The sequence below is a fragment of the Takifugu flavidus genome, chromosome 10 (assembly GCF_003711565.1).
Source record: "Takifugu flavidus isolate HTHZ2018 chromosome 10, ASM371156v2, whole genome shotgun sequence".
NCBI classification, from domain to species: domain Eukaryota; kingdom Metazoa; phylum Chordata; class Actinopteri; order Tetraodontiformes; family Tetraodontidae; genus Takifugu; species Takifugu flavidus.
Window position 1 is genome coordinate 975,349 of NC_079529.1, and position 22,957 is coordinate 998,305.

At 48.3% G+C, this 22,957-nt stretch overlaps 2 protein-coding genes across 5 annotated transcripts; one reads left to right on the top strand and one right to left on the bottom strand.

Annotated features, from left to right (window-relative positions):
- Window positions 1-4,182: 4,182 nt before the first annotated feature.
- ca14 (carbonic anhydrase XIV) lies at window positions 4,183-14,034 on the bottom strand. Of its 4 annotated transcripts, none has more exons than XM_057046087.1 (13): window positions 13,884-14,034; window positions 13,626-13,649; window positions 11,357-11,536; window positions 11,055-11,200; window positions 9,810-9,905; window positions 9,488-9,554; window positions 9,238-9,395; window positions 8,986-9,112; window positions 8,369-8,392; window positions 8,206-8,290; window positions 7,482-7,535; window positions 5,460-7,006; window positions 4,183-5,241 (listed from the first exon to the last, which is right to left on the bottom strand). In XM_057046087.1, the coding sequence occupies exons 1-12, from the start codon at window positions 13,951-13,953 to the stop codon at window positions 6,898-6,900; spliced, it is 1,140 nt and encodes a 379-aa protein (XP_056902067.1). In that variant the 5' UTR covers window positions 13,954-14,034; the 3' UTR covers window positions 4,183-5,241; window positions 5,460-6,897. The 4 variants fall into 4 exon arrangements, with proteins under 4 accessions (XP_056902067.1, XP_056902068.1, XP_056902069.1 ...); XM_057046088.1 differs by lacking the exon at window positions 7,482-7,535 and adding an exon at window positions 8,060-8,101; XM_057046089.1 differs by lacking the exon at window positions 7,482-7,535.
- A 4,196-nt stretch (window positions 14,035-18,230) lies between these two features.
- Window positions 18,231-22,802, top strand: ciarta (circadian associated repressor of transcription a). The gene is made up of 6 exons (XM_057046070.1): window positions 18,231-18,427; window positions 19,953-20,299; window positions 20,400-20,475; window positions 20,779-20,857; window positions 21,065-21,248; window positions 21,337-22,802. Exons 2-6 carry the CDS (start codon window positions 19,955-19,957, stop codon window positions 21,931-21,933), a joined length of 1,281 nt encoding a protein of 426 aa, XP_056902050.1. The 5' UTR covers window positions 18,231-18,427; window positions 19,953-19,954; the 3' UTR covers window positions 21,934-22,802.
- The last annotated feature ends 155 nt before the right edge of the window (window positions 22,803-22,957 follow it).

Here is a 22,957-nt window from a genome sequence, read left to right on the forward strand (position 1 = left end):
CAAGCACCATCCAAAAATGACTGTCTCCAATCAAAAGCTAGAATGTTCCTCTGCTTTGGTGGTCTGCCAGTGAGTTTCTGCCCCAAGAGAGAGGATTGATCACAGACCCCCGGTCTGAGATGACTTATGTGGGCAGAGTTCACAATGGAGCTGTCTGCTGTCAGCTAGCTTCATCCGCGGCTTCGCTGCAGGCCACAAACACATTACCATGGTAGAACAAGAGACGCACCAAAGGGTTGAGTCAGCCAGGCAGCCGTGTAGTGTTGCCCCACGCTGGTGTCCCCGTGTGTGTGTGTGTGTGTGTGTGTGTGTGTGTGTGTGTGTGTGTGTGTGTGTGTGTGTGTGTGTGTGTGTGTGTGTGTGTGTCCAGAGGGGTCGTGATTAAGCGGCCTGAAATGTGTGATGCTGCATGTCAGCACGTGATGACAAAGCGCGCCGCGGCATTCACGTCCACCCAACCGTGCCCCGCTCCTCTCAACCTTTCTCCCTCCTTTCATTCCTTCCCTCCTTTTCCCCGACTCTCCTTTACCTCACACAAACCCCCTTTCTCCCTTTCTTCCTCCTTCTCCTCCTCCTCCTCCCGGCAAGCTTTTGTTCTTTTGTGCTGCTCTGACACATTCCTCGGCACAGAGAGGGAGAAGGGGAGAAGAGAAGGCGAGAGGATGGAAAGGATGAGAAAGAAAAGGGGGAACGAAAGTGGGAATGCTAGCGATGCGAGCGAGGGTCATTTTTTATTTCATTGTTGTGGGTGAGAGAGAAGAGTGAGTCAGCAAAGAGAGAGTGGGGGGATCAAACAGGGAGTGACAGAGATGGAGAGGCTGCGAAACAGCCTGATAATGGAGGACACGTATGTAAAGAGAGACGCAGTCGTCTGTCACATGTGTCAGGAGCTTTAGTTTGCTCTTTCCTTGGCAACTTCACTTGACTCATCCTCACTTCCTCATCACCCGATGACACTCTGCCCTCGTTCTCACTTCACACCATTTAAACGTCAACTTTACTAGTTTTCCATGACATTTCCATCTGTTTCCAGGACCAAAGGATGTTTTCCAAAGATTAAAAACCTTCTTCTGTAGACGCAGTTCTAGTTTCACTCATCTTTTATCCCAGGAACATTAAACTGGGGACTTTTCATCAAACCTTTCTTTACACACGCGATGGAATCAGCAGATTTCTCCTCGTTTCTTTGCTTTCCCATCGCTCCAGTGTTTCTCGGACCGTGCCGACTTATTAAAGAGGCCGGTGGCGATTCTTAGACTGCTTCTCCCATTTGAAATTTCAGCCTCATGACGTGCAGCACGCCAGCTAGCTCTCAAAACCCTTCTGCAAACTGCAACCCCAGCTTGTTAATTTCCCATCTGTTTTTGTCCCCTCACAAAATCATCTTTCCAATCGATGGAAATGAAGATTTGGCCCCAATTAAACTGATCGCCTCATTGCACAGAGGCCAAACATGACAAAGCAACAACATTAACGACTGAAATGTTTGTTTAAATGAGGCCTGTGTGTGTGTGTGTGCGCGCGCGCGCGCGCGCGTGTGTGTGTGTGTGGTTTCTGACAGGCTTTATTCCTGGAAATGACGGTGCGATCCAGCTGCAGAGCAATTATCTGGCATCTGGAGTGAAACAAACGGGCTCGCCAAAGCCAAAGACGGCTCTCTGGAGTCGCGGGAAAACCGATCCCAGTCAACAGAAAGGAGCACGAGCACCACCCAACACGGTAAAATGACGCGGGTCCCTCCTGTTCTGCTTGTGTTTGGCCCGATCCAAAGCCCGGTCCGGTCCACAGTGCAGTGTCTCCGCACTCGCGTCTTCCTCTGCTGCGTGTTGGTTTCTATTTCCCCTCCTCGTTCGAGTTGAACCGCGGCTGTGGCACATCCAGACGCGTCTACCGACTGTTTCATTGTTCCAGGAAAACTTGTCTGGGTGTGGAACCAACCTCCACCACGTCGCTCTCTGCCTGATAGCCGCCGTGCTTTTAACGTGTTGGGTTACAGAAGGCCCGGCTCGTCTGCACAGGCCAGAGTGTGTGTGCATCTTCAGCACAACGAAGTCCCACTTCGCTGGTATTTTATCATCTGGACGGCCTCCAGTCGCCGCTGGGGGGGTCACCAACTTACCCAGATGAGAAGCTGACCCGGGCCTCTGCCAGCGCCAGCTCCTGGAAGTCATTAGCGCCGGGCTAAACCAAGACAAGGGACAAGATGTCCAACATGTTGCACTGGGGAGTTACCCCGGCGGGGGGCCTTCAGGACATTCCTGGAGGGACAGAAGGGAAATCTGACAAGTTGGAAGAATATTATCAGGATAGGAAACAGGCGAAACACAGAGTGGTGTCCTTTTCATTCAACTTCCTCTGACCCGTTCAGCTTTAAACCTGCGTGTCCATAAACAAGCTTTCCAGTCAGTCGGAGGACGACAGTGAGACGTGGACAGGACGAGGGGACGCCTGAGCCGACTCACCAAACCAGGAGGGCTGTGGGAAGGGAATGAGAAGATTTCTGTCTCACACACAGTTTATTTCCTCTCACTCAAGTCTCGTCAGCAGAATGAGGCGGCGTGACGTTTAGAGACGTTGCCGTACGTCAAACAGGACAAGAGGAAAAGATCTGCTGAATCATGAGAAGATCCTTTTCTTTTTTTTAACGTTGTCTTCAAACCTTTGGCCCCTTTCCTGTGCAACAGCGTGCTGATTCACCGGGTGATTCGCTGGAGCAGCGTCTTTCTCAACATGGTGAAGGGAGGAAAAACGGGACGAGCGAAGAGAGAGAGAGAGAACGAGAGAACGAGGCCCTGAGGTGAAGGACAAACGCTGGATCTTGTGTTGCTTCTTGCCGGGTCACGCGTTTTGTCAATGTTTCTCTAAAAAAAGGGGAAAAAACCCACAAAGAAGTTCAGTAAAAGTGCAGCCGTGTTTTTTAAAATTGTTTTACGCCTCCCTTTCACCCTCACGCCACCACTCTCTCCACACTCATTCTTTTGTTCTTTCCTTTTCCACGTTTTGTTGGTTTTTGAGCCGTGTGAACGCATGTGTACGCGTGATAACGCACGATGTGATGTGATGTTTCAGGGACGAGGACCGATCGCAGCTCTGCTTCTCCGTCTGATTTGGGCAGATCCCTCAAGTCTCCAGGGTCCTAAAAAAAACTGGTCCCGTTTTCCATTTTGGTTAATAAAATATCAAAGAAGGGGACACATTGTAAAGTCATCTGGAGCGGAGAACTTTTGTTTGGCATCAAAGTGACAGCAGAGAAGCTGCAGTGATGCCCTGTGGCAGGATGGAAAATCTAAACGTCTCTTCAGCGATGCCAAAGGCTTTGGTTCCGTACTCCAATAAGCTCAATCCATTTTAAATCTAAAAAAAAATCCTTGATTTGTGGCTTTGAAAACTCCTGCAAATATTTCATCTGGTGTAAAAGATAAAGAAAAGAAACGATAAAGCTCAGAAGCTTCTGGAATGTTCCGTGAAGCTATGATATAGGACTGATAAAATCAGGGGACTCCTGGGTCCACTGGGGAACGTTTTACCTGATCTAAGATGCTGCTGCGCAGAGATCTGCTGCCCCCTACAGGTAGAGACGGGCAACGCACCACGTCCCTCAAGCTGTGACGTCACGGAGTTCGTGAATGTGAATAGATGATATTATAATAGTGCTGAACCACTTTTATGTAGTCAAAGTTGGTGGAAAATAGAAACTAGGTGCTCAGCTGTGGTGGCCTACATTCAGATTCAGGTTTGTAATCAAATTATGAAGATAAATAAGGCTTAGATTATGCAAATGCTACATTTTGACACACTTATTCCTGAAGGCTTAAAAAGTAAAAAAGCCTCATGCAGCTAATAGGCATTACCTGAAATTAAAAACACATTCATCACACAAACATCCTTAACACTTGATAACACAGCTCCCATAGAGACGAATACATGAAAAACATCAGCCGAATATGTTAAATTGAGGATTGATGGTAACGGAAAACATTTTTTAACTCTTTTCTACTCCATCAGCTTTGCCCAAGTTTTAATTAATATTCATGAATCAAAAATTCAAAAGCAGCTCCACCAGTTAGCAGTTCTCCCTCCTGAGGATAAAACTTTATTCATCTTGTAAACTAAACGGAGCTATCATCTGTAAATTTATGCTTTTATTCCTCTGTAGAGTCCAACAAATACAGGAAGTCCAAGTCTTATATCAGGATTTTATTGGTGCAGCAAATCAGAAATGATCTCGGACATTATGACTGTGGTCGCACTCCTCTGACTTCAACATGTAATATTTCATAAAATCTTAACAAGGACTACACAAAACCAGTCATCAAACTTGAGTCACACCTGCGTGCACAGGTGAACACGTCACCGTTTACAGTCAGCAGCCCGCAGAGGTCGGCCTTGTGTTTAGAGTTCTAGTCTTAACCTTTAGCTTATAGCACATGCATAAGTTGTAAATGAGCCTTTGAATCCTACTGACCACTGTAGTGCCTTCTGAATGATCTCGCCGCTTCACATCCGCTGATTTCCCCAAATCACATTAGCAGGAGGAGCGATACTGGCTGAAGTCCCGATATTTGAGCGTGAACGTGACGTCTCCATGTGTCCAGAGGGAGACTCCACGAATGAAACCCCTCTTCTCCTGGCTTAACTCAAGCGGTTGAGATTGATCAGAAGTAACGTGAGGATGGAGAGAGGCAGCCAGAGCCAGGTCGCCGCCAGGCGGGGAGCGTGACCTTTGCCCTGCGGGTCCTGGCAGGCTTTGGAGGTGTAGCCTGGCTTTAAATCCTCGGGGTTCCCTTCGAAATGGACCGGCAGGCAGTCGTCCCCCAGCATCTCGCAGGCCAGGATCAGGTGCTTGGTCTCCTCTCGGACGCTCTTGATGCCGCAGGTTCCGGGTTCGCTCCTCACCGTCACGAAGGTGAACGCCTTCTCGCTGATGCACAGGTTGTCCTTGTACGTCTTCCCCCCCTTGCCGGTGCACACCTCCCTCACCCTGTCCAGGTCGCCGGGGTTGAGGAAGGACTGCGTGGGTCTGCCGCAGCCAGTTTTGTCCTTGATGTAGTTCTTCCACTCCTCCCAGTCCAGAGAGGTCGGCGTCCCGGGGGGCAGGTGGCGCTGCAGGAAGGTTTTGTAGCCCTTGTTTGAGCGAGCGCGCTGGCAGGGGGCCTCGTTTCTGACGAAGGCGTGAGAGCCCAGCAACAGACAGTAGGAGACTGTGAAAAACAGCCCGGGGGCAAACATTCTCCACCGGCCCTGCGGGGCAACAGACAGGTTAGAGGAGGAGAAGAAGGTTCCACACCCTTCCACCACGGCCCGGAGCCGCTGAGCCAAGCACAGCCTCTAAAACATGGTCATATAAACAACCCAGGGAGGAGCAGCCAGGCACGTCCACAGCTGTTGGAGGCTTTATTTCTAACATGAAACCAGGAGAGGAAGTCAGTGACAGCTGTCTGGAGGCAGGACTTTCTTACCTTGGTTTAACAGAAGTGCAGCTCTTGTTTAAGGTCCCCGAGACCCAAATGAAACCTGGGATCTTTCTGCCGTTCAGTTCTGCTTAAGCATTGTACTTCCTGTGGGAGTGGCCTAAGCAGTGTGAGCATGTGTGTGTGTGTGTGTGTGTGTGTGTGTGTGTGTGTGTGTGTCTTGGCTCCACCCACACTTTCCTGCTTTAGAGCAGCAACATGGCGACTCAGGATCCCATTACAGCCATGAATCCCAGCTAAAGGTCCCGGGAGCTTTTTTTGGACCCCGACAGTGTGTCCTGCTTCCACGTCTTTCCTTCACATGGTTTTTTCCCTCTTTCGCTTGTTTCTGCTTCGGAAATGAGCAGCCGGCAGGCCCGCTGACACCCTCCGTGCCTTCTTCATGCTCCGCAGGCATTTAGGTCACCGTCGATGAAGAGAGTCCACTGTTTTTGGCCGTTTGATTATTATCGCTGTTGGAATGAGTGTGAAGTCCATCCAGGAATGGAAGTTATTCATCAACTGATGCGGCTGCCTCTGACCTTGACCATCGTGCACTTTCTGATAAAATAGATTATGTTTTTATGGCTCTGTCACGATGAGCAAGAGTCTGGGGTCCAGGCCTTCCATCCCTCAACACTGAGGAACTTAAGCAATTATCTTGTCATTTTAAAAAAATTCCAAGCATTTGTGAAAGCCAAAAGGGCTCATTTTAGTTAGAAAATAGTTTTGGTAGAAATAATCACTTAATTACCAAATCATTATCTAATTCAACTCCCATGCCTTTAATTTTCTTCTTATCATCAGCTGCATTGGTTTGGATGAATCAAATATTTGTAAAAAGGATTCTGTATAAGATTTTTGATTTATTAGCATTGATCTGAGTCATTTTAAGGTCTTTTTGGCAGCTTCTACTGGAAGCCTATAAGAACCAAATACCCATAATCTTGCATGAAGAAATGATTTTAATAATGTGCATCCAGTATTTTAATAATGTGCACTGGTTGACAGGTTGTAGTGTATAGAATGTAAAAATTGTTGTGTATTGTGATACAAAACGTGTCAAACGTGTGTAATCAACAGAACAAAAAGGAAATGATAGCATAAATTAAGTGTGAACAACAGGTAAACCCTTTAAATGTTGATTACATTTTCAGTGTGCATGTCTTTCAAGGCAGGATGAAATTATAACAATAAAACCACAAAAAATAAATCAGAGCAAGTATTTACATGAAATCATTCATGACGTTTCAAGCATTGAGAGTCCAAGAAAAAGAAAACAGAAATAATTCAGACACAAGCTAAAAAATACATCTGATACCCAACGGCCAGCATTACTGAGTTTTCATTTTATAAGCAGATCAGGTGATTTGTCCTGTCACCAGATTCAGACATGAACTAATTCCTTTTGTAAAAGTGCGTTTCTGAGACGGCGGTGTGACGTCAGCTAGGGCTCAGTTGGAGGACGCGACGAGTGTTCTTTCTTTTCTCCTCCGGATGTCGCCTTCAGAGCCACGTCGTTTTTAGTCTCTTTAGTCTTCTCGGGTTCCTTCCCCCTGAAACATCAAACGAAAGAATGAATCTCTCTCACCCCCCGCTGCGCTGGTAATTCATGCGTGTGGTGTAGTTCGCATTAGTGTCCAGCAGGGGGCAGTATTGGTTAAAGGACACAGGAAAGCGCTTATGTTTAAGGGGTTTAGCAGCAGATTAAATATACAAAAAATGTTAATACGTTACTTATTATGGGGAAAAATTTAGTACATGATGGGAAGAAAAGGTTTAACATGTTATAACCACTGGAGTGGTGTCGTGTGTATCCTATTTTGTGGCTAATTCGGAAGTAGAGGTTGGGTACTTCGCATTTATCTTGCGTGTTCTCATAATCTGATGAATTTTCCGCAAGGGTTAAACCTCTACAAGAGCTGTTAAAGTGTCGCACAAGAGGACAGGTCACTGTGAATAGACAGATGAAGTGAAAAGGACGTATTCAGGAATCTAAAATCTTAGAGGTCGAAGTTTTGGAGCGGTGACCTTGGCATGGCAGCTGGCTGATTATTGGACAGGACATCCCAGCTAGAGGTAGAGCTGTCACAGATCACAAAGCACAATCACACAGTGATAAGCAGAGAGGGTTTCGATTTCTCCTTGGCTAGATAGAGTTATAGTGGCAAATCGACATCACTGATCGGCACATTAAAGTCAGAGAGGTCTGAGGTCTCCATGACAACAGGACACACCATGAAGGAGCCTCCTTTCTTAACTGTTGTGTACACAGAGGGGATGTTCGCAGGTATGAGGGATGGAAACACATGTCAGAATCGGGTGTTAAACACGTGGCTGGTAGGACGACAGCCACCACTCGATGGTTTTAATCATTTTTGAGGGAGAATACGAGGAAACAGCCGTGTTATTGCAGCAGAGGTCAGGGGATCCGATTATCGTCAGCGCTGATCTGGGATTGGTTTTGGTTCTGGAGGCGTTTTAATTAGAGACGAAAGGTCACAGACTGCAAATGCTGCACGTTTAGCACATCAGATGACGTGTTTGGGAAAAGATCTGCGCCTCAGATGATCAGAAGCTCGAACTTGTACTGAAACCACGCGAAGCACCTGTTTAGCCCGACGGCTTCACGGCGGAGCAATGAGAAAAATCTGCAGAGACACGGAGACGTGCGATCAGCCCGGCCACAGGTCGGCCGGCACCGGCCACTTTAACCCGTCTGAACCCGGAGGTTGGCGGAGGCCGCCCTCCTTACCGGATGGTTTTCACGATGAAGCGGACGATCACCGCCAGTCCCACGCAGCCGCACATGGCTCCGATGACTATGGCCGTGACTTCGCCTGCCATGACGCGGGGGTTTTCACAAAGATCGTTAGGGTGACGTCATCAGCCCAGGAGGCTTTTAGACGCATACTCACCAGAAGAGAGCTCCTTCCACGACTCTGCAACACAGGTCGATACAACATTAATCAGGCGGTAGAATTCCTCTGCTCCTCGCTCAGGCTTGTGGAACGATCCTCTGAAGCTGCTGTCAGGAGTTAGGATTCAGTGTGGTCACCACACCAACTGACCTTTGACCCTCAGGGTCCCTCACCCAGGACAAGGATCTTTCCCCTCTCACGTCTCCCCCCCGTCGGTCCTCACTTACCAACAATACAGTTGGTGTTTCATTTGTGTAAATCCTCCTGTGTAGTAACCAGCCAACGAACTTCCTGCCCTCTAAAGACTCTGTTTCCTCAGACAAAGTCAGCGGTAATCCTCAATATTCCCACATTGCTCTCCACATTCCACCCGTGCTAATGACTAGCTCTGGATGGCCCGGCCACTCACTTGATGTTAAGAAGACGTTTGTTAGTGCCATAATCCAATAATGCTGCAATGCTGTTCGGCTTAGCGCTGCGGTGTATTTTAAAAAGCTTACGTCCATAGTTCAGAATCACAGTTACGACTCACATCAGTTAATAAACCAGCTAAGCCACCTGCCAGCAGATGGGAATGTTGGAGCTCCTCCATCCTCCTCTTGTGTCAGTCTTACCTGCAGAAAATGAGGTTAGGACGACTCTGTGGTTGAGCGGCTGTGGGGAGCGAAAATTATCCTGCAGCAGCATCTTGTCTGCGTCCGCAGATCTACTGGAGTAAAGCGTGGTCTCCATTTTCAGGAGCTGTGGGAAGAGCGGAAGGTTGGTCCACCTTGTAAAACGCAGCCCTTGTCCTAAAGAAAACGGCCGCTTGGCTCAGTCCCTATCGAGAGCTGAGGAGTTTCATTATATGAAATTGTGTGTTTGACCTGGGCCTTTGAGATTTGGACCCGCTCGTGGAAGAGCGTCCAGGTGACGCTCTGGTGGCAGGGCGGCGTGGTGAGGGAACCGTTGTAGCGGTAGTACCGCCGCAGATCCTTCGGTAGCAAAGACTGGATGTCAAACGCTGGGATGTTGACCTTCTGATCTGCCGACGAGCGTCAGAGAGGGAGACAAGAAACACCCAAATGTTCCACTGGGATTTCACCTTTCGCTGGTTTTAAACCGTCTCCGTCTTACCTGCGTGTCTGACGCGGCTCAGGTAGTTCAGGATGCTGTCGTACGCCGGGTTGGTCTCCTCACCTGTCTGGGGAACTAGTGGTAAGGCTTCAATGTTTATCACACTGCTAAATATGCTTATATATGCTGTATATATGCTTATAACGTTCTAATCTTATCTGTATTTATTTATTCTGTTTCTATACTTTGTATAGGTTGCTACTACAATTCAATTTCCTCACAGGGATGAATAAAGTACATCTTAATCTTAATCTTAAATCATAAAAGACATCTTATGATTGTCATTATTCTCGTTGTGCTGTTTCCTGCATTGTTTTATTACCACAATGAGAATGGCCAGGACGGCCAGGCCGTCCCTCTGGGTCATGGCGGCGGACATGTTGGGGTAGAGCTCCGAGTTGTAGTGCACCAGGTGCAGCTGCAGAGGAGAAGATCGACATGACAACTGAAAGAGTGTGAGCACACGCACGATTGACACCTTCAGTAGAGACCTTTTGACTTGTCACACGGCATTTTTGCAGCCTGCTGAGCGCCGGTCTGATCAATAGTTGTTTATATTTGCATTTTCTCCCCCCACAATGCCATCGGCTGGTTTTAATCTGCTTAGAGTCCCGCTGTCAGGCCTTCCGCTTCCTCTCTTGCTCGTCCCCAGATGGTGTGTGCTGGCACACCTGCAGGCTGAGAAGGATTTACCTTCTGTCTCCTTCTGCAGATCTGTTAATTACAGCTCTGGAACCTGCAGCGCGCCGTTCAAAGGAAGCGCCGCCGCCACGTTCTCTCCATCTTATTTCCATCTCGATCTCTTCCTGTTTTTTTCCAGTCTCACCACCTCACAGATATTGTTACTGCTGTTGCGCCACCAACAGATTCAAGCAGAAGCGCCTTTTTCTTCACTGCCGGAGACTTTTGGTCAGGTTAAAAAGTGCACGAGGTTCCGGTGGGCTGTGGTGTTTCCACACGGAACAAAAAGCGAGGAATGATGTGGTGGAACTTCGACGGCCACTCGGAGATCTCAGAGTTTAGAAAGTTCCAGTGTTTGTGCGAGCACAAAGGAGGAAATCTGCGATTCAATGAGCCCCCACTGGGTTGAACCCAGACCAGCCGTAAAATCCTCAACGGCACTTCAACGCCGTCCAAAGTTCAACCCGGGGCGGCGTCCGGCTGGACACGCCCGTCACCATCTCTTTCCAAATATGTGAAATGTGCTGGGAGCTTCTGCAGCTTCCCGTGAGTGAAGGATCCTGATTGACAGGTGAACTGATGCATGAATGAGAAGGGAATTAACTTTTAATATTCCCACTCCTGTTAATGAGCAAAAACCGAAGATAGACAGGAAATATTCGACTTCAGATCAGATTGTTGGACTATTTTCAGTTCATTTTCACTTCAGAACCTTTTCTTCTATTCATTTATTATCAACTACTAATTGAAAGGTGTTTTAGATTGTAGCTGTGTAGCTCAGCCACGTCCTGCCTGACTTAAACGGGTCTGAAGGAGCATTTCTGGGCTGTTCCCAGTGTGTGTCTCCTCCTGGAACCCTTGATGTCTCAGCTGTGTTCCAACGCACCTCTGCATCTGCACTCAGCCCGTTGATGGTGTGCTCGCTGCCCCCGTGGCTCGGGCCCCCGCTCCCCCAGTGGAGGTGCATCTGCACTGCTGTGAAGAGCCACGGCAACCCCGACAGGCCCATCCAGTCTGGGAGCTCAACCACAGCTGACGGAGACAGAAACGAGACCTGAAACCCCCCGAAGTGCCGGCGTGGCGTGAAGGCAGCGCTGCCGGGTGACGAGCGAGGGTGAAGCAGCATAAACAGATGAGCCGCAGCGCTGCTGGGATACCTCCCAGAGAGCTCCCGGGAGCCATATTTACCTGTGTGTCCATTATTGTGGAGAGTGAAGGGCTTGTGTCCGTGCTGGTCGTAGCCCAGTGGGGTCAGAGGGGTCAGGCCGGGGTCAAATCTAGTCCGCGTGGTCGCCACGTCCACGGGGGACTGAGAGGAGCCGCCGCAGGCAGGGAAATGCTGCGACCACTCGGTCTGACCCACCAAGCCTTTCACAGGAGCAGAGACAGAAGCGATGAGGTCACCTGATCACACAGCCCACTGACTCTCAGCCATTCGGTGAAAAGACTCATTGATCTGCCTGATTATACGACACAATTGCTCCTCGGCCCGGCGCCGCAGCGTCGAGGTTCAGTAGAAAACGCTGAAAACGGAATATTAGAGGGCGTAAAATCCTGCACAAACGCTGCGATTTACAACCCTGCCTGAGTTACAATAACACAAACTCCACATAGAGAGTAGTTCAGCCACTAATTACATAGATTTTAATCTATAAGATGATCAATAATACAATTATAGAGAATTAGCTTTTTTTTAAATGTATTGAAATGCATATAAACTGTCGTCCAAATGCATTTGACATTTAACCAAGTATGTTTTACACTGATTACTGAGCTGCGTATAAAAATAAATATAAATGTTCTCATTTCCTCCAGCAAATAATCCGATTATCAACACTACAATTCTATTTTCATAGCAATGTATTAGCAATTAAATTAATAATAATTGACTTGATAAAGATGAATTTTATTGGAAGAGACTTAAAAAAAATCAACGCTTTAAAAGGAAGTATTGTAAATCTGCTAGAAATGTTGTTATATTCATTTAAAGCAAATGGTTTATTCTATCTGAATATCTAAAACCTGATTTATTAAAAATATCAAATGCTAAAAAATGTAGAAATGAAACACGTACATTTATTTGACAGAACAACAACTCCAAATATCAGCTCTACAAATAATTCGCCTCCACAAATTAATGCACTCGCACATTTGTAATTCTCAGAAATGTGCACGTTATTCACGTTTATAGAGGAACATTGAGAACAGGGAGCGAAATAAAAGCTGGTCCCGACAGTGTGATGGAGGAGAGAAAAGAATCTGAATTTCAATTGCAGGAATTCTTCACACGGCAGTGGCACAAGTGAGGCTGCACGACGGACAGGAGCCAACATGGGCGAATATGGAAGGATGCGGGCGGTTACACGTGCACGTGTGAACGTGTGCATGTGTGAACATGTGCATGTTGTGTGGTTGCGTTCCGGCGTAGCGACACCCCACATCTCCTGCTCCACTTTCACCTCTAGAATCTCTTCTCCCCGCTCTCTGCAGCAGAGCCCCCCCACCAACCTACTTCAAAAGTGCGGCCCGCAGTCCCACTATTGGTTGACCTGGTGCTCTCCATGGCAACCGGGGGCCGATATATTCAGGACTTCTCTGCCTGTTTTCCCTCTCGCTACAGCACGCTACCAGCTTGGAACAAAGACGGCAGAGATGGAGGTGATCCCCGCTACTCTTCCTTCTCACCCTGCGAGACAAAACCAGCATTCCACTCCAGCCACGCTCAACTACCATCCCATAATGCAACGCAGCGCGCACGACGGACCCCCAAACACACAAACGCAAGCGCTCTTCCACAAAGACGGTGGTCTTTGAGGATCCAATGGTTGTCAGTGACACACTGGGGTTGCAGCACATTCCTGAACCACCTCACTGGTTCCATGATGCCACCTCGCTCCAGACACGGAGCCCACGGCCCCCTGTGGGCTCTATGTGCACCCTGTGCTGGATCCCTCCGGAGTGGTGGTCCGGCCGCCTCATTCATTCCCACAATGACATTGTCCTCAGCATAGGCGGCCAGTGTGTGTCCGCAACACAATTAACACACGGATTATTGTGCGCTCCTAACAATGCCAGGGCCGTTTGCTGTGCCTCTGCTCGCCACGTCCCGTCTCTTTCCAACCCCTCCCCATCCCCGTGCACCTGCCTTCCTCTCCGACCCTTCCTCTGTGTCTCCCACCCCTCCGTCCTCCTCATCAACGGTGTGATCACAGTGCTCATGCCAGCTTGTTGAACTGTAATTAATCCAGATGGAGAGGCAAGTCCAGGGAAACAGACTGAGGAGGGCTGGGAATGACGGGGAGAGGAAAGACACAAAACCCCGCTCGGCGTGCAGTTGCTTTTATCCCCCAATCAACCAGCACGACACAAAAACGAGGATTTGTAAAAAAAGAACTTGTTTAGAAGACTTATTAACAACTTATGTGGTGTTTCAATCATGAGTGGGAACTCGACTTACCAGTGTATGTCCAGGGAATGTCCTCTGAAAAAGAATGTGACAAAAGAAGTTCTTAACTAAAAGGTTATTCTTGCATCTAAAAACAAGTTTACAGCATTTACAACTATAGGATTGACTGTACTCTATGACTGTAGTCTGTTCTATTACAGGTTATTATTCCAGGTTCAGCAGTGCTCCACTTCACACTAATACACCCCAACACTGCAGAACAAACATCTAAAGCAGATAAATGTCACATGATGCCGATTAGGACCTTACCGGCAGCAGAAGCAGCGCTCCACCGAACACACAGGAGCATTAGGGGGACAAAAAAGCCCAAAGCGTCCATGTTAGCTCTCCCTGCCCATAAATGAATAAATGTGGACAGAGGGATGAGAAGCAAGAGAGAGAGCGAGGGAGAGACAGAGTGAGGGGGGGGGGGGGGCAAGGGGGGGGTAAGGGGGGGGGGGGACAAGGGGGCAAAAAAAGGAAGAGAACCAAACCTGCCACTGTTCTATTGGACAGACAGGGTCCACTCTGGACATCAATAGCATAGTGGTGAGAGACAGAGAGAGAAAGTTTGTCAAGAAAAGTGGACAAAGATTAGACAGATAGTAGCAAAGAGAGGGACCAATGAGGGTCCAGGGAGAGGGTCCAGGGAGAGGGATAGGGTCCAGGGAGAGGGTCCAGGGATAGGGTCCATTGAGAGGGACGAGTGAAAGGGACCAGGGAGAGGGTCCAGTGACCAGTTAGAGGGTCCAGTGAGAGGGTCCAGTGAGAGGGACCAGTTAGAGGGTCCAGGGAGAGGGTCCAGGGATATGGACTAGTGAGAGGGTCCAGGGATAGGGACCAGTGAGGGACTGGTGAGAGGGTCCATGGAAAGGGACCAGTGAGAGGGTCCAGTGAGAGGGACCAGTGAGAGGGACCAGTGAGAGGGTCCATGGAAAGAGACCTAACACAGTGCAGCTGGGACCTGAAGGATAGGACTAGTCACTAGTGGAACTAAAAGAGGAAGAATAGAACTTTTAATAATTTTTGATAATTGCCTGCTATATCAAACAATGTGCACATTGACCAGCATCTCAACTGTTATTATTACTGTTAATTCTATAAACCTTTATAAACCATTAGAATACTGACTTAGTGAGGACAGGATGTATGACAGCCATCATAACTTAACATTTCTGACAAAAAGACACTACAACATGTAAAATTTGTGCTCTTTTTTTCTTACGAAAAAAGCAGGTTGCTATTTTAAACAATACTAATGATATAATGTTTGTGTCCAATAAAATCACAGAAGAAGCATGTTAATATGTGATATTAAAGATAACCCACTAGAATGGTGTTGCCTAATTGCTTGTTACATCAATATAAGGAAAGATGAATGGAATCTAACACCTACAGATATACATTAAATTACAACTATTTTTGTTATCATTACCGTTATTATTATTATTAGTAGTGGTGGTGGTATTTGCATTAATAACGTTGTTTGAAGGTAACGTGACAGCCGGCGTCTGTCTGTCAAGACCAGCCAGCAAAGCAACTCGGAAAGTTATTTTAATGTAGTCTCCGAGTGCTTTAATGTGGTTTATGTAATATTTTCATGTTATTTTTACGGGGAGTAATGCTTTGTTAAATTTAACCGCTAGAGGGAGCACTCTCGCCATAAAATAGATAATTGGCTCTGAGTCATTCTTTCCGATTACACGGGTAATTTAATAAATTAGGAAAAGATAAAACTAGTAATATGTTTCTATAAATAGAAAGACACAGAGACTGATTTTTTTAATCTGAGAGTGTAAAATATAGCCAGCAATATAGAATTAAGGGCTTAATATTATATAATATTTCCCATTGTTGTTCGGAAGGTTTTCTTCTTCATTTTTTTGTCGCCTAACTTGAGGGTTCTTTGGTGGAGATTGTGTCACACACGGGACAGCATAAACTTCAAACACGCAAAATAAATCGGCAAATGTTACATCACAGACAGGCAGACAGACAGGCAGACAGACAGACAGGCAGGCAGACAGGCAGGCAGACAGGCAGACAGACAGACAGATAGATGGGTGACGCTGCAGCCCATGTTCCTCCTCTTGTTCCTCCTCTTTCTCTCGGCTCTTGTGCACTTCACCGCTTAAACGTGAAGCGCTTCAGCCAAATTATGCAACAGTGATGCCGTTTGTCGGGATCTGATTGGCTGCTGGGTGCTCCACCCGGAGGGCGTGGTTTGAATCTTTCTGTTCGCCATTGGTGGAGGCTTCGCGAGGGGCGTGTCTCCGGATTTCATTCACAAATTTAGCAGCGCAGCGTCTCTCGCGCATGTGAACGTCCCTCTGTTTATGCCACCGAACACATGTTCCGTCTCCATAAATGTGAGCACGGGGCAGAACGCTGCAGCAAACTCCGCGATCGAGAATATTCTTCGGCCTTCATCCCAAATTGAATTGGCAAACCAGCAGCTCCATGAGTTCACCAGTCCGTTTCGGTGATTTATATTGGAGAAGGGAGAATTATAAATGTATTGATTAAAGGAATCTTTATCATAAAGGGAATCTTAATCGGCCCCAGGTTTCCAAATACTTACATAATTTGAAGTGAATAAGCATTTCTTCGCGTTCTTTCGCCAAAAAGGTTAAATGTGAGGGTGGGTGGGGTGGAAATGTGGCAGACAAGTGTCAGGAAGGACTCGACAGCATGTCAGTAGTTGCCACCCAGGTCTTCAGGTGAAACAGGATATGATCTGTGCATCAACAATGGCCAGTGTCTCTGTCACCCAAGATTTTTGTTGTCATCTGGTTCTCACCTGACGTGTTTGTGCATTACAGGTGAGTAGTAATATAATGGATAATTCATCTCTCATTATCAAACCAGCTTAAAGACCATTAGCTTTTTTTAAATTTGTTGTCTTGTCATTGGAAAATTGGATCATTTGGGACTTTTTATTTAGCATTTAATATCGAAATCTCACAGCAATAAATAACATCATGCAGATATTTGCATCACCCTATTTATAATAAATAAGAAAAAATAATTTGCCATTTTGGACCACTCTGATGCACTTGATGATGCACTTTGAATTAATTAATCTATAGGGCTAGGCTGAACACGGTCACTCCTATTGAATTCCCAACCAAGTCAATGCAAGAGGTGGGGTAATGTGAAGAGGATGGCGAGAAAAAAAAGGCAAAACCAAACAGAAACCAGGTGGGGGATGGTACCCGAGCTGGGAGGAAGCTGAGACGATGGAAATGATGGGGGTGGTCACAGAGACCTATGAACTTAGAGGAGGTGCGCTGGGTTCGTGTGTTGCACAGGAATGTCAGCGGGGGTGGAAAGCTACTTCTGTTGACCTGGTTGGTGCCTAAGTACACACAAACAGCAACCTTTCCAAGACACACATTCACCAAGGTTGAACATTATTGTGTTGTGACACTAAAAAAGGGATTGACCTACTCACATGTTGTTGACAACCCCAGGGGGCCTTCTAGGGTCAAAGTCCGGTATTGTCAGTCAAACAAGGACGTATTCCTTGGACTGGGTTGAGGGGTCGGTTGGTGGAGTGTATGTTATATGTATGTACAGAGGGGGATGGGAGCAGCTACATACCAACGTGAAAGCAAGCTTACACCAGTTTCCCCCAGTCTCACCAGTCTCATGTTTGAGTTTGGTTTCTCACATTTCACATGTCACCTGTGGATAAGCATCTTTTAACCAGAGAAAAATGGTCGTCTTTGGATTTGATGCCTCTGCGGTTAATCTGCACATTTAGTGTTATTATTCTCTTCACGTTTCAGGGGAGGGTCAGAGGGTTTGCACTTGCCATTAACCTAATGGTAGAGGTGACTACCTGGCCATAAATTATGGACCCAGAAACTGACCTTCGTGTGTGTCGCGCTCATGCTTTTCATTTTGATGCATAAGAGAGTGTTTCAACCAAAGACAGTAGCATGAAGTATTTTTTAAATAAATATATTTATTTGACCTTTAATACCTGCTGCTGAACCAAGAGGATTTCTCTCAAGGGCGGAATGCAGCACAGTTTGTTACAGGCAAACAGCTTCATCAGACAGGAACACAGAGGACTCACATCTGATAATGATGCTGCAACTATCCGAGGGCCGTTTCTAATTTAACTCATGTTAATATTTCACAAATATGTCCAGATCATCACAGAGGAGTCACCAACGCGTTTAGAGAGAAATGTTTTGTCTCAATTCATTATTCATATTTATTTTATATTGCATAAATTTGCACATCCAGTATATGAGACGAGCTGATATTATTTAGAGAGCTGAGTTGCGTAAGGTTTTCTTATTTTATTGCGTTTTGTTTGGTGGAGGCGGGAGCTCGGTCGTAGGGAACATATGCCTCCATGGCACGTACGCCGCGTGCGTGCGTGCGTGTGTTTACACCCGCTCCTGTAGTAAGGCAGCCTGGTCCGACTCCGTACACACGAGCGACACATGAGTGGGCGTGGCCGTGAGTGCCCCGACCGCCGTCCAATCAGCGCCTTCCAAAGCGACCACTGGCTGGACGCGTCGGCCAATGGCGCGCGCCACCGGGGTCACGGCGACCAATGGAATGCGCTGAAAAGCTGGGCACGTGGATTCCCGCACATGTTGCTGCTCGTAAACTGTCTCGAGAAGGGGCTCGCGCAGTCACAGGCGCATGAACGGCCGGGTGGAGCGCGTGAAAGAGTCGCTTCTGGCCCCACGGATGCCGCTCCCGCTACGGACCTTATTCTGAAACGGCCGCCTCCTAAACCGCTCTTTTTTATACTTTCAGACAGCTTCGCTCTCGACCGCACGCCACCGACGGTGAGTATTTTAGACGTTTTATTGAAATTGTTTCCCAAAGTTGAGCTGGCACGTCGGAATTTCCTGCCCGCCTCATCCCGCACGCGCCCCGCTTCGTTAAATACCCGTGTTTTATCGGTCGCCGTTCATTCCAAATCCACGCGTTTCGGTTCATAATTGATTCCAGGACCGTTCGTGTCGCTAGAAAACTGAACTGTTGTTTCTGTTCAACATCCTGACTACCGATGTTTGAAATATCCTTGTAATAAAATTCCAAACGGAGCTCCGCGGCTCCCTGGTGAGCGGCGAGGGCACCTTTGAGGGCCGACACACCTGGGCAGCCTGGTGCTCCCGTCGGCACCTGTCAGCACCGTCCATCGCCTCCAGACACATGTGCCATCACTTTCCCGTCTGATCTTCCCCACCTCCTCGTCCTCATCCCAGCCATCACGGGCTGTGGAATGTACTGGGAAAGAACCATTGGAAGCACATGTTGGGCCTTTTTTTATTGCAGTTTTGTTGACTTGCACAAATGAATGCCCGGAGGGGAAGGAAACGATCCGACACAAATAACAGATTTTGGACAGGACAATCAAACTGGTGTGTGCAAATATCCACACAGAGACTTTGTGGAGACTCAGTTGATGGTTCCTTCTCTGATTTTATCTGTGCGGGCACTGGTATGGTTCAAAAATCTATTTGGGAGTGTTCCAGTTCTGGCACGATGAGGGCTGTGTGTGTGCGTGTGTGTGTGTGTGTGTGTGTGTGTGTGTGTGTGTGTGTGTGGTGTGTGTGTGTGTGTTCCTGTTTATCCACTAATTTCCCCCTGTGTGTGCTGGCTGGATCAGTGACCAGGTAGATTACACAGACAGTGCAAAAAAGAGCAATTTGAGAAAGGCACGTGGTCGAAAAAAAGATAAAAAATGTAGGCAAGTGAGGAGGAGGAGGAGGTGGAGGAAGAGCAGGCCTGCTCCGTAGAAGAGGAAAGGAAGCGAGGCAGCCAGGCTAGTGTGCATAACGAACAGGATAAGCTGAGAGGCATACAGAAACGCAGCCGTACAGGAAGGAGAGTGGTTTGTGTGTATATCCAAGGGGGGGTGGAGAGGCAGCCTGAGACGGGGAGGAGGGGCTAGAGAGATCGAGAGAGCACCAGAGGCAGTCGGCAGAGAGAGAGAGGCTGCTATTCTGATTTCACTAGACTACAAGCTCCCATCCCCCTCACGTTTTGCTCCTCTCTCCAGTCTCCAATCTCCTCAATGAGAGCCAGACATGCACTACCATTGTGTGCCTACTGCCTACCCCCAGTCCCACTCTGCACCATGTTAAACTGGGGCACTGCCATACCCACCATTTTGAATAAATGGGTCTGATCGCGTGTTGGGGGAAATGTGAGTTTATTAACTGCGGAGGGGTTCTTTGGAGAGATTTTATTGACACGGCCACCCACTCTCGTCTGTCAGTTTGCAATATTGGGTCAGTGACAGCTCAAAGCATGCTGCTGTTGAGGCTCCTTGTTTCTCATCACCTTCCTCTTACACCCCGACAGAAATGCAGTCCCAGGGCAGCACTTCCTCTCAGCCCTCCTTCGATTCCCTGAGCTCCAGCGACAGCCTCCTGTTCAGCGACTCCGAGCAGGCGGAAGACGACGCAGATGTCTTCCTGACAGACGGCTCTTCCTCTGTCATCATCGGCGGCATTGGCAGGGCTGCAGCCAAGGGAGACAAAAATCTGGAGAGCCCCAGGTCTCAGTGGACCTGCGACAGCTTCACGGACAAAGAGGAAGAGGAAGAGTCGTATCCGTCGGGCACGGGCAGGAAGGCGGCTCACGCAAGCTTGGACAATAACACGAGGCCGGCTCCCAAATCTCAGGGAGACCTGCTTTTTGCTCAGAAAGTAAGAAACTGTGGAGAAACCAGCGTTGACAGAATATCCACCTCAGAGTGTATCTCAACCTCTGGGTTAATTGACCTTTTTCTCCGCCTCCTTCCATCAGTGTGCTGAGCTACAGGGTTTCGTCAGGCCCTTGCTGGAGCTGCTGAATGGACTGAAGACGGGACGATTCGACCGAGGTAAGCATCGCTCCGACTGCAGGGCAGCAGTTAAATTTGCCGATGCTGAACATGGATTATATCATCTCAGCAGCCTCGCTCCTTTGTGCGGTATTGACCACATCCAAAGTGCAGCCGCACATTCGAGGCCGCTGATGTTTTTACGCTGACTCGTCAGCTCCCGTTAGTTTACTCATACGGCAAAGTGAAAGTAGTGGACACGTGCGCGTCAGAGACGAAGGCTCTTGCCTTGTGTTTGCGTTATTTGGTCCCGCAGACTTGCAATGCAAATGCTGATCGTGCTGTCACGTTTCTGATTGACAGGTCTGAGTAGCTTCCAGCAGAGCGTTGCCATGGATCGAATCCAGAGGATCGTCGGGGTTTTGCAAAGACCTCACAGCGGGTGAGTTATCATTGGCACGGGGGAACCCTCCCACCTCTGCTAATGATGTTGACCATATTTCATAAGCTTGGTTACATTTTAACATAAGGGAGATATTGTTTCATCACTGTCATTTAGAGGGTCGTCTGTATGCAGCGTCATGACGCTCCAATTATTTCTCTGTAGAATAGAATTGCTCCATCTGACTTTTATTGCTCTCATTTCCAGGGAGAAGTACCTGAACACTCTGCTCCAGGTGGAGGTCATGCTTAAACTTTGGTTTCCACATATCCGTGCGCAGCCTGTGTCGGCATCTTCCAGCATCACTGCCTTCACTGCTCGCTCCCTCCAAGATTCCTCGGGTTCCATCCCGCCACACAAGCACAGAGATCAGCTACATATTCCAGTAAAGGTGAGCTCACTTGTGCGCCATCGTTAGACACTTTTGGTGTGTCCTATATTCACTTCGTTTAGAAATAAACCGTGTTTTCCTTTTCTAGAAGCGTAGACTCAGCTGGACGGGCACGGACTCCCCCACGCCTTCCCCTGTTCTCTACAAGTGCCCTCGTCTCAGTTCAGAGGAGAGGGGAGAGCTTCGTGGAACGGAGGGACGCGCGCCACCATCGCTGGATTCTGAAGCGAGCCAGGCTTCACCAGATGTGGCCGGCAACAGCCAGCGAAATCAGGACACACGCAGAAGGGACAATGGTGCAGAGGAACTCGGCACTCTGTCAAAATACAAAGCAGGTCACAGCTCTGAGCCAAACCTCACATGGGTTCATATCGCCCCCATCCTGTCTCCGAGGAAGGCCTGCCCTTCACATGAGGGCGCTGTGGTGGCAGGTAGCAGCGAGAGCCGGCCCGTGGCTGCAGCGCCCCACCTCAGCAGGCGGGGCAGTCCAGCTACCCAGGACAGCTCCGTCTCTTCGACCACACCCAACAGGCACCCAAAAGCCCCGAAGAAGCCGACCCGGTGCCAAAGCCAGCCTGCCGCTGGACACCAGAGCGAGAGCAACGAGACCTTTCGGGGTCAAAACCAATGTCACGCCACACCCAAGCCTTTGCCCGGGGGGTGCTCCGCCTCCTCAGAGACCTGAGGCGCCGCGCCGGGCAAAGTGCCGGCAGCCTCGCTTTGTTACGCCACCTGATTTAGAGCTGCTGCGGCAGGAAGGAGGAAAGAGGCTGACGGCCTTTGATCAGAGATGCATGAAAGACAGGAAGAACAAATTGTAGGGACATCATCCACAACCCCCCCCCCCCCACACACACACACACACACCAAGGCCACAACAAGACCAAAATTAGAAGTGACTTCGAATCAAAGGGCAGCGAGTTGGGATGAATCGAGAGGTAATTGGTGAACACAATTACATGCTGTAGTATAATCGAATCAAATGCACAAGAGTGGGGGGGGGGGGGGGGGGGTAAGAGACTTTACAACCTTACAGGCTGTTTACAGCTTCAGTCCTGAAGCGATGTGCTGTGTTGAAGAACATCCAAACCCCAGTTTCTCCTCAACGATGAAGAGCGAATATTGGAGGCGTTCGAAGCTGTGTGACATGCACATGTTAGACGAGATGATGAACATTTCAGAGGTTGCGTGCGATGGCGAAGCAATTCTAATCACGCTTCTAGTCATTTGTAGATAGAAATGAGAGAACTGGCTTGAAGTGGAAACCGAAGGGACTGAACTTTAGTCACTGGTGATGGGAGGAACTCAGAAGGCAGCGTTGTGCCGTACGAGTGATCTGAGAGTCATCAGCCGTGGAAGATCGACGTCATCGTTTCGAGAATGTAACCCAGGAACTGTTTGGGCCGGCGTCGGGACGAGTGACATCGGAAATCACAATCACTAGAGCTGCGATGTCGTGGGTCACGTGTTTCCGCCCGATCTCAACCTGACGGCAAACAGGAAATTCAAGGGAAGACCAGCTGGAGGTTCAATAAAACAGGGACCACTCCTCCACCAGTGACTCTCCAGTCCCACTGTTAATTTATTCATGTGTAGGTTGGACACTGCATTTATTTATTGTTTGTATTTATTTATTGGGCAGCTGAGTTAGCGCCTGCTGTGCACTAGCATAGCTCGGCCATCAGTTTGGAAATGCTGTTGACAGTTTA

Excerpts from the sequence above, each read along its gene's own strand:
- ciarta (XM_057046070.1), top strand. The coding sequence starts at position 19,955 with ATGCAGTCCCAGGGCAGCACTTCCTCTCAGCCCTCCTTCGATTCCCTG. Across the intron at positions 20,476-20,778 it reads GACGGGACGATTCGACCGAG|GTCTGAGTAGCTTCCAGCAG; the intron begins GTAAGCATCGCT and ends TCTGATTGACAG. Across the intron at positions 21,249-21,336 it reads AGCTACATATTCCAGTAAAG|AAGCGTAGACTCAGCTGGAC; the intron begins GTGAGCTCACTT and ends TTCCTTTTCTAG.
- ca14 (XM_057046087.1), bottom strand. The coding sequence starts at position 13,953 with ATGGACGCTTTGGGCTTTTTTGTCCCCCTAATGCTCCTGTGTGTTCGG. Across the intron at positions 11,201-11,356 it reads CCACAATAATGGACACACAG|CTGTGGTTGAGCTCCCAGAC; the intron begins GTAAATATGGCT and ends TGTCTCCGTCAG. Across the intron at positions 8,393-8,985 it reads CCTAACCTCATTTTCTGCAG|AGTCGTGGAAGGAGCTCTCT; the intron begins GTAAGACTGACA and ends CCTGTGTTGCAG.